The sequence below is a fragment of the Haemorhous mexicanus genome, chromosome 27 (genome assembly GCF_027477595.1).
Source record: "Haemorhous mexicanus isolate bHaeMex1 chromosome 27, bHaeMex1.pri, whole genome shotgun sequence".
NCBI classification, from domain to species: domain Eukaryota; kingdom Metazoa; phylum Chordata; class Aves; order Passeriformes; family Fringillidae; genus Haemorhous; species Haemorhous mexicanus.
Genome location: NC_082367.1, coordinates 4,116,221 through 4,124,727, shown reverse-complemented (window position 1 = coordinate 4,124,727; position 8,507 = coordinate 4,116,221). Strand labels below are relative to the sequence as shown.

The window sequence follows — 8,507 nt, the reverse complement described above, 5'->3', positions numbered from 1 at the left end:
CCCCGCAGTGCAGCGCGGGCGGGCGCGGAGCGGCGGGAGCGGAGCGGGGCCGCCGCGGCGCCGCCAAGACACGGCGGTGGATTTTCCCCGGGAGCCAGAGCGGGCGGCGGCGGCGCAAAATGGCTCCGGTGCGGCTCTGCCGCCGCCTCCCGGCGCCCCGGGACCCCCGGCGGGGGAGAGCGGGGGCAGCCGCACATGGGGCCGGGGAGATGCTGCCAGCGTGGGCTCTGCCGGGATGAGTGGTACCCACCCGTGGGCATCCCCTGAGGCACCCTGCGGAGCCGGACTGGCACCGAGATAAGGGGTACCCACCCGTGGGCACCCCTCTGGATCACCCCAGCGAGCCGAGGGCACTCCGGGACCATCACCCACGCCTGTCCACGGGCACACAGCCTGCCAGGGAGGGGACAGAGTGCAGAGACAGTCCCGGGGTATTGAGATAGCCCTGGGGTAGTCCCTGAGTGACAGAACAGCCCCAGGGTGCCAGGACAGCCCCGGGCAGGGTGCGGCCCCGAAGCCCAGCCTTCCCCTAGCAGACCCAGGGCCACCCGCTGCTGCCTGCCCGCTGAGCCACTCAAACCACACCCTGTAATTTGATAATAATTATAATAATAATAATTACAGCCAGCGCGGGCTGGAAGTGCAGGAACAATAACCTGGGTAACGCCCTGCACGGTGGCAGGAGCAGTGCGGTGGCACAAGCCCCATTCTGGTGCCAAGCTGAGCCCAGAACACTTCACCAGGCCCTGCCCAGTGCGTGGGGGGACGTGGCCCTATCGAGTGCCCTACGTGTGTTTTTAAGAAGAGGTGTCCATGTCCCAGTGCTGTGCTTCAAGTGCCCAGGTTTTCCCCCTGAACAGGACATGCTGGCAGAGCCAGAGCTGAAACTGGGGCTGTCCCCACTCCTGGTGTGCAGAGAGCCCCCCAAAAGTCCTGGTGCTCCCAGGAAGAGACCTCCAGTCCCAGAGCCCACCAGGCCCTGCAGCATCCTGCATTACTGACACGGCTGCTCCTGCTGCATGCGGGGAGCAGAGCTCTGCCCCCTCCTTCAGCAGTTATATAAAAGGATTAAAATTTAATATGAACTTCAAAAGGGGAAGAACTGGGTGGTCGAAGGCAGCTGGCCTGGGGCCGGGTGTGGAGCAGAGGCACCTTGGGACACGTCCCAGCTCTGCTGAGCAGCAGCACTGCGGCACATGGAGACATCATCCAGTCTCAGCCATGGGGGCAAAGTGTCCAGGCACCACGGGCAGCACGGGCATCCCATGAACCCACACTGCCTTTGCTGAACCATGCTGTCCCTGGGTCACAGTGGTGCACAGTTTCCATGGCACATAGAGTCCCCATTCCCCAGGGTCAGGCCTTGCCCTGCGCCTCCACCTCTCTGCTGGCATCCAGGCAGCCCTTAATAATTGACCACCCACAGGTACAGCATCACCCACCTGTCCTGGTGCCCACTGCCACCCTCCCCATCCCGTGCCAGCTGTCCCCAGGCATCACATTTCCTCTTGTCCCGTGCCTCACATTTCCTTCCATGCACGTGTGCTGGAGAGCAGGCCAGTGCTGGGGGAGCAAGACCCCGAGCTGGGGGGCAGCTGATGCACCCCTGCTCCCCCAGCACGCCCAGAACCCGCGTGGCTGCACAGCAGCCGCTCTGCTCTCCCGCCGGTGCAGCACCGGGAGCGGGGCTGTGCTGGCAGCAGGAATGAGCCAGGGCTGGGAAAACACCATCTTCCGCCCACACAGCCGCCCACGGCCCCGAGCCGGCTCCGCCGCCCCCGCCGCGCCGGGGCTCACGGGGCGGAGGCGGAGGCGGAGGGTGGGGGGGGAGGGGGGGGCTGCGCCCAGCACGGCAGCCCCTCCATGGGCAGGGCAGGGCAGGGGGCAGGGAACCAGGCAGGGGGTGCTGGTCAGCAGCCCCCGGTGCAATATCCGCCCTGGGACAGGCTCCTGCTACAGGAGCAGGGCTGGGCTGGGGGCCGGGGCTGTGGGGGCCGGGGCTGCCCCATCTCCAGCCCTCCCCGGGACACAGAAACCTCGCGGTGAGGGACCAGCGAAGAAGCCTTTGATTCCTTCATTTTTAATCCTGGCCAAGAGCAGGAGGGGCGCAGGCATGAGGCTTAGGGACATTGCAGGACAGGACTGGCCACGGGGCCTCAAACAGCCCCTTCAGCAGCCCAGCTCATGGCACGGGGGTCTTGGGTCATGCATGTCCCTGCAGGATGGAGGCCCCCGGGAGACGACAGCAACCACCTCGCCATTCTGCCTTCCCACACCCCACTGTGGCTCAGCTCCCATTGCTGGGTGAGTCCCTCTCGCAGTGCCAGTGCCGCTCTCCCAGTACCACTCTCCCAGTGCCAGTGCCGCTCTCCCAGTGCCAGTGACGCCCTCCCAGTGCCTGCAATGCGGGGGGCAGGATCTGTGCTCGAGCAGGAGCTGCGGGCGCGTGGGAATGCACAGAGAGCAGAGCGGGGTGGGAGGAGGGGAGCGCACGAAGCCAGAGCTCCCCCCCCCCGCTGCTCCCGATCCCTCACCTGGCAACAGGGACCACGTCCCAGCGGGACTGTGGCACCGGGGCAGGCGGGGGCAGGACCCTGGTGCCCACCCCGCTAGGAGGAGGTGAAGGAGGATGCTCGGGCCGCTGGCGCTGGCCCGGGCGGGGCCGGCGGGGGCAGCGGGAAGCACCGGCCGATCTTGCGCAGGGTTCGATGCAGGTCAGCGCGGAAACGCCGGATGGAGAAGCAGTAGACGACGGGGTCCAGGCAGCTGTTGAGGCTGAGCAGGGCCACACTCAGCGTGTGCAGCACATCCAGGGAGTCGGGGGGCCCACAGAGAGGTGCAGGGGGCCGGCTACCCACCCAGGGGGCCAGCGTCAGGTGGTAGGGGGCCACACAGACGACAAAGACCAGCAGCATCCCCAGCACCATGGCACGGGCCTGCTGCCGGTGGGAGCCTGGCGAGGCAGCGGCGGGCACCGAGAGCGCCCGGGCGATGGAGGCGTAGGTGCCCAGCACCACCAGGAAGGCAGCGGAGAAGAAAGTCACCATGGCGTAGGCGTAGCCCCGCTGCCGCCCGTGCTGCTCAAAGCAGGCCATGGTCCCGGCGGGGGTGGGGAAGGTCTGGTGGGTGGCCAGGGTGGGCACGGCACAGCCCAGCCCCAGCAGCCAGGCCAGGGCACAGGCCAGCGCGGCGCCGCGGGGCCCCGTCAGCGGCAGCACCCGCCGCGCCGCCCGCACCGCGCAGAACCGGTTGAAGCTGATGAGAGCCATGAAGGTGATGGCGCTGTAGGTCGCCAGGTAGTAGGCGGCCCCTGCCAGGCGACAGGTGGCCTCCGAGAGGAGCCAGTCCCCCCCAGCCAGGTAGTAGTGGATCCAGAGGGGAAGGGTGAGGTTGAAGAGGATGTCAGCCAGAGTGAGGTTGATGAGGTAGATGCGGATGGCCTTCCTCACCTTGCCACTCTGCAGGAAGACCAGCAATGCCACCAGGTTGCCCGGCAGCCCCACACACAGCACCAGGCAGTAGATGATGGGCACCAGCACGAACTGCACCGGGTTGGTGGGCAGGCACTCGCCAGGGTGTTCCACCAGCAGGGGTCTCGGCACCGAGCCGTTCATCCCTGGCTCCTGCGAAGATGGGGAACAGTCAGTGGCACAACCCTTGGGGACAGGGGAGGGACATTAACCTGGACAGGACTACCTCTCTGGCTGGCACCTGCAGTAACTGCTGGGCACTGGAGGCAGAGCCCTGCGGGGATGCCTTCATCTGCCAGAAGGGCTCAGCTCACACAGGAGAGGAGGAGAGCCCAGCTCTGTCCCCCACACAACAAGGAAGCCCAGGGACCACTGTCAACAGCCCAGCTAGAGCTCACAGGGAGTGGCAGGCACAGCTGCAGCACAGCCAAGGGACAGAGCTGCAGCCGGAGGGACCCGAAGGTGCCACACTGGCTCCAGTCAGCAGCTGCAGGGCTTAACACCTCCCACACAGCACGTGCCTGTGGGGCCACCCACCCCAGCCCTCTCCCAGCACCCCAAATTCCCCATGGAGCCAGGCATGAGGAAGTCACCGACTGGCTCAGCGAGCTGAGAATGGAGAAACCCAGGCAGGGACAGGAGGTACAAACACAGGGCCAGCATCCCCCCAGGCCCCCCAGTCCTGCACAGCAGGGTTTGCCTCTGGTCCTGGCCATGGAAAAGCACACTCTGCTGCAGTGGCTGTATCCAGGGCTGCAGTTACTTCACCTGCCATCACTGCCTGCCCACACCTCGCCAACGAAGGCACTGAGTCACCAGCTGGTGTTTTCCAGCACAGCAGGGCTGGATTCGGCACGCACAGCACCCAGCCCCGGGTTGAGGCACGGGGAGCACGAGCTGCTGAGCCTGGGGGACCTCACTTGGATCCCAAATGAACCTCTGAATCCCTCAGTGCTCCCCTTTTCCTCCTCCTTCCCTGTTATAAGCACAGTGAATACTCCATCTCACCCACACCATGATTCCTACTTACCTTGTCAGGTCAGGCAGGAGCGGCTCCGTCCCCTCTGGCTGCTCCTCACTCTGACCCAGCCAGGCTGGGGACAGCTTTAAGTGCTGGGGGAGGCAGGGGCTGCCTGACCCCCACCCACCATCCCAAGCCCCGCTGTGGTAGTGCCTGTGGGACAGCAGCTGGAGTGGGGAGAGCACCTGTGTGTGTATGTAATGGGGAATTCCCTGCTGGAGCCACCCTAAGATCCCCTGCGCCGGCTGACGGGGCTGGGGGCATGTGGGAGTGGCCAGTACTGGCCTGGCTGACCCCCCTCCCGTGCCCCCAGCCACATCTAATTCCATTTCCCAGGGCCCTTCTCCCACCCACGCCTGGATGAAAGCAGCAGAGGGTCAAGTTTCTGCACCCGGCAGCTGGGGAGAAGAGGGATGCCCCAAAGGGATCAAAGCAGGAATCTGCCTCCTCCTGGCTCTTTGTGCTTTTGTTGGCTTCAAAGCTGGTTTTAAGGGGAGCAGCCCTACAGGCCCCCTCAAGATCTGTGAGCATCTGAGTCGCTGCTTTGTGTGGTCTTGCAATTTTTGTGTGCTCTTTTGGGACACCAAAGATGTCACCCTGAGGTAGGTGACACCTACCTTCAGGTTCCACCAGGGGTACAGGGGTGTCTTACACCCCTTGCTCATCCCAAGAGAGAGACTCCCCACACAGCCATCCCAGCCTCCTTGCTGGGAGCCACTTCAGGTGAACTGTGGGTTATCCTGAGCGTGCTGTGCCCATCGGGGGTGGCAGAGGGTGGCTCTCTGTGGGAGCAAGATCCACAAAAAGCACATGCTTGCCTGGGCACTCGCTCCTGTCGCTTCCTGGGTGTGCAACAAGAGGCCTGGCACACTGTTGGGGGGGCTGAGGGATCCCACCCCAGATGGGCTCTCCCCACTGCCCATCTGCCTCTGTGCCAGCTCCTGCACAAGCTCCCACATGTCCCCAGGCCTTGTGTCCAGGCACTGTCCCCAGGGACCGGGTCCTCCAGCCCCAGGACATCCCCTTAGCCCCCGAGGGTCAGCATGGGGGGAAGGCAGAAATAAACAGGGAGGCAAAACATGAAAAACAAGAGGTTTTATTCCAAAATTTGAAAGCCCCCAAGAGAGCAGAGCCAGCCCTTGCTTAGTGTGGCTAAACACTGGAAAGAGCCGGACACTTTGTGCGAGTTCAGCAGTGCCACAGCAGTGTCACAGCGGTGCCATGGCCACCGTCCCACAGCACCAGCCCAGGTCCCACAATGTGGGGACAACCAGCACCAGAGTCACTGGCAGAGGCAGGAGAGGACACACTGTGTCTCATCAGCAAGGATGCGACCTTGTCCCCGAAAATACCATAAAGGCGTTGCTCCCCAGCAGCTGAGCTGTCTGTCCTTCCCATCTGTCCTTCCCGTCTCTCGTCACTCAAACTTGGGCCGGGGGGCAGCTGGGTACCCGCGGATGTTGAGCAGCAGGAGGAGGCCAAGGGAGAGGGTGGCCGGGGCACACATGGCCAGCGGCTCCTGCAGCGCCAGCAGAGTGTAGATGGCACCTGGGCATGGAGCAGAGCGTAGGAATGGGGGTCTCTGGCCAAGGGTGTCCCCAGACCCCACCATGGGCAGTGGGCACCCGCTGGCTCTCACCGATCATGACGACGCTGAGGATGAAGTTGCTGATCTCCTGCAGCAGCTGGGGCCCAAATGCCAGCAACAGCCCGGCCGTCACCTCCACCCAGCCCACGGCCAGCAGGTACCTGCCTGGCTCCGGCACAAAGCCCAAGTCCTTCAGGGGAAACACCTTGGCAAAACGCTCGAACTCCGATGCCTGGGAAGGGTGGGAGAGGGGTGAGGCAGCCCTGAGCCTGGGGCTAGGGAAATACAGCCCCTCTGCTCTGCCCTGCCCTGTCTTCCAAGGGGATCAGCTCTGCATCCTAAATAACCACACACCCTAAGGGGATCAGCCCTGCGCTCCAAGGGACTCTGGCTGACTCACAATGAAAGGCTCAGACTTGTAGCCAAAGTGCTCCACCCTGAACCCCTGCAGTCCCAACCTGCTCATTCTCACCCAAGGCTCAGCCCTGCTGAGCACTACAACCGGGTCAGCCCTGCACGTTTCCCCTGCAGCTCAGCCCTGCACCCCAACCTGTTCCTTTCCCTTCCCCTGGAGCTCAGCCCTGCACCCCAACCTGTTCCTTTCCCTTCCCCTGGAGCTCAGCCCTGCACCCCAACCTGTTCCTTTCCCTTCCCCTGGAGCTCAGCCCTGCACCCCAACCTGTTCCTTTCCCTTCCCCTGGAGCTCAGCCCTGCACCCCAACCTGTTCCTCTCCTTTCCCCGGGAGCTCAGCCCTGCACCCCAACCTGTTCCTTTCCCTTCCCCTGGAGCTCAGCCCTGCACCCCAACCTGTTCCTTTCCCTTCCCCTGGAGCTCAGCCCTGCACCCCAACCTGTTCCTTTCCCTTCCCCTGGAGCTCAGCCCTGCACCCCAACCTGTTCCTTTCCCTTCCCCTGGAGCTCAGCCCTGCACCCCAACCTGTTCCTCTCCTTTCCCCCGGAGCTCAGCCCTGCACACCAAAGCGCTCTTTGCTCTTTGCACTGCCCCCATCCCGCTCATTCCCCCCGGGCTCGGCCCGGCAGCTCTCGAGTCCGCCGAGCCCGCGGCCGCGCTCACCATGTGCTGGTGCAGGTCGGCAGAGAGCCAGTCCGAGACCTTCAGGGCGCCCGTGAGGAAGAAGAAGATCCCGAGCAGGACACGGAGGGCGATGAAGGCCGCCGCCATGGCGGGACGGGCGGGCCCGGGGGCGGAGCGGGGCGGAGCGGCCCGGCCCCGTTCCCAGCCCGGCCCCGTTCCCAGCCCGGCCCCGTTCCGCTCTGGTCCCTGCCCGCTTCAGCGCGGCCCAGCCCCGGCCCCGCAGGGACAGGGACCCCCTAGCCCTTGGGTGCTGCCGGGCCAGGGGGTGCTCAGATGTGCAGCGTCACCCCCCAGGCTGTGACACGTCCTTGCCAGCAGCACCATTCTCCCACCGAAACAGAGCCGGAGGAAAAAGGGAACCCCCACCACCCCGCAACAAATCCCACAGCTGGGGTGCGTGGGCTCTGCGAGCGGGTGTGATCCATGGCAGCACCTGGGAGCGAAGGGCTGCGGGCACCGATGGCAGGCAGGGCACGGGCAGTGCTGGGCACGGCTCCGGAGCCGGCAGCGGCAGCAGCGAGGATGCCCCGGCCCCAGGGAGGCCGCTCTGGGGGGACGGAGGCGGCCGCGCTCCCCCGGGCTCTGCGTCACCGCCTGCGCTGCTCCAGCAGCGGCACCGGCCCAGCTCCAGGAACGGCAGCTCGGGATTGGTGAGAGCCGGGCCCAGGGGAGCCGCGGGCGCTGACGTTTGTGTAATTCAAGTGGAAATATTTTTTTAATGCCAATAAATCATGAGAGCCTGAAGTGTTTTCCAGGCACGAGGAAGCACTGTGGGGCACAGAAATCACGGCCAGCCTGGACCCGCACCGGCCCCAGCTCGGCAACCAGGTTGCAGGGGCTGCCACAGGCACTGGCTGGACAGGGGCCAGTGGCAGTGACACTATTTATACTCCTGGCAGCACATGATTCTTCAGCTGCTCAACATGATTTGGAGCTGGGGTTGGCACACCATGCAATGACAGCAACAGGCCAGGGCATGCTCCAGGCCTCCACGGCTGGGAAAGCTCCTTGGTTAGAAAGGAATTAAAAAACAAACATCAAAACCTGAAAAACAGAGTGCAGCAGCTTAGTGCACATGCAGGGCTGTGAGATCAGGGCAGCACCTACTGCTCCCAGGATATTGTTCAAGTGTATCTGCTCTCAGTCTCTGATCTTTTATTGATTACAGGAGCTACCTAATGAACTATTTGGTAGAACAACGTGTCAGCCTCAGCAGAGGACACCCCAGGTGATGGGAACAGCCAACACCAGCACCAGGGAAAACCCATCCCGTCCCTACAGGACACAGGCTGCAGTTGGCTTATGGCAGGGAGCTGAGGAGATGCAGAGTTC

The 8,507-nt window shown here is 64.1% G+C and overlaps 2 protein-coding genes across 2 annotated transcripts; both read right to left on the bottom strand.

The window, feature by feature from the left end:
- Positions 1-2,609: 2,609 nt before the first annotated feature.
- LOC132338661 (platelet-activating factor receptor-like) lies at positions 2,610-3,614 on the bottom strand. Its single transcript, XM_059868400.1, has one exon. It carries the CDS (start codon positions 3,612-3,614, stop codon positions 2,610-2,612), a length of 1,005 nt encoding a protein of 334 aa, XP_059724383.1.
- A 1,957-nt stretch (positions 3,615-5,571) lies between these two features.
- On the bottom strand, positions 5,572-7,311 carry TMEM35B (transmembrane protein 35B). The gene is made up of 3 exons (XM_059868818.1): positions 7,155-7,311; positions 6,131-6,311; positions 5,572-6,039 (listed from the first exon to the last, which is right to left on the bottom strand). The coding sequence occupies exons 1-3, from the start codon at positions 7,260-7,262 to the stop codon at positions 5,909-5,911; spliced, it is 420 nt and encodes a 139-aa protein (XP_059724801.1). The 5' UTR covers positions 7,263-7,311; the 3' UTR covers positions 5,572-5,908.
- Positions 7,312-8,507: the final 1,196 nt, after the last annotated feature.

Excerpts from the sequence above, each read along its gene's own strand:
- LOC132338661 (XM_059868400.1), bottom strand. The coding sequence starts at position 3,614 with ATGAACGGCTCGGTGCCGAGACCCCTGCTGGTGGAACACCCTGGCGAG.
- TMEM35B (XM_059868818.1), bottom strand. The coding sequence starts at position 7,262 with ATGGCGGCGGCCTTCATCGCCCTCCGTGTCCTGCTCGGGATCTTCTTC. Across the intron at positions 6,312-7,154 it reads CCGACCTGCACCAGCACATG|GCATCGGAGTTCGAGCGTTT; the intron begins GTGAGCGCGGCC and ends CACCCTTCCCAG. Across the intron at positions 6,040-6,130 it reads CCTCAGCGTCGTCATGATCG|GTGCCATCTACACTCTGCTG; the intron begins GTGAGAGCCAGC and ends CTCCATGCCCAG.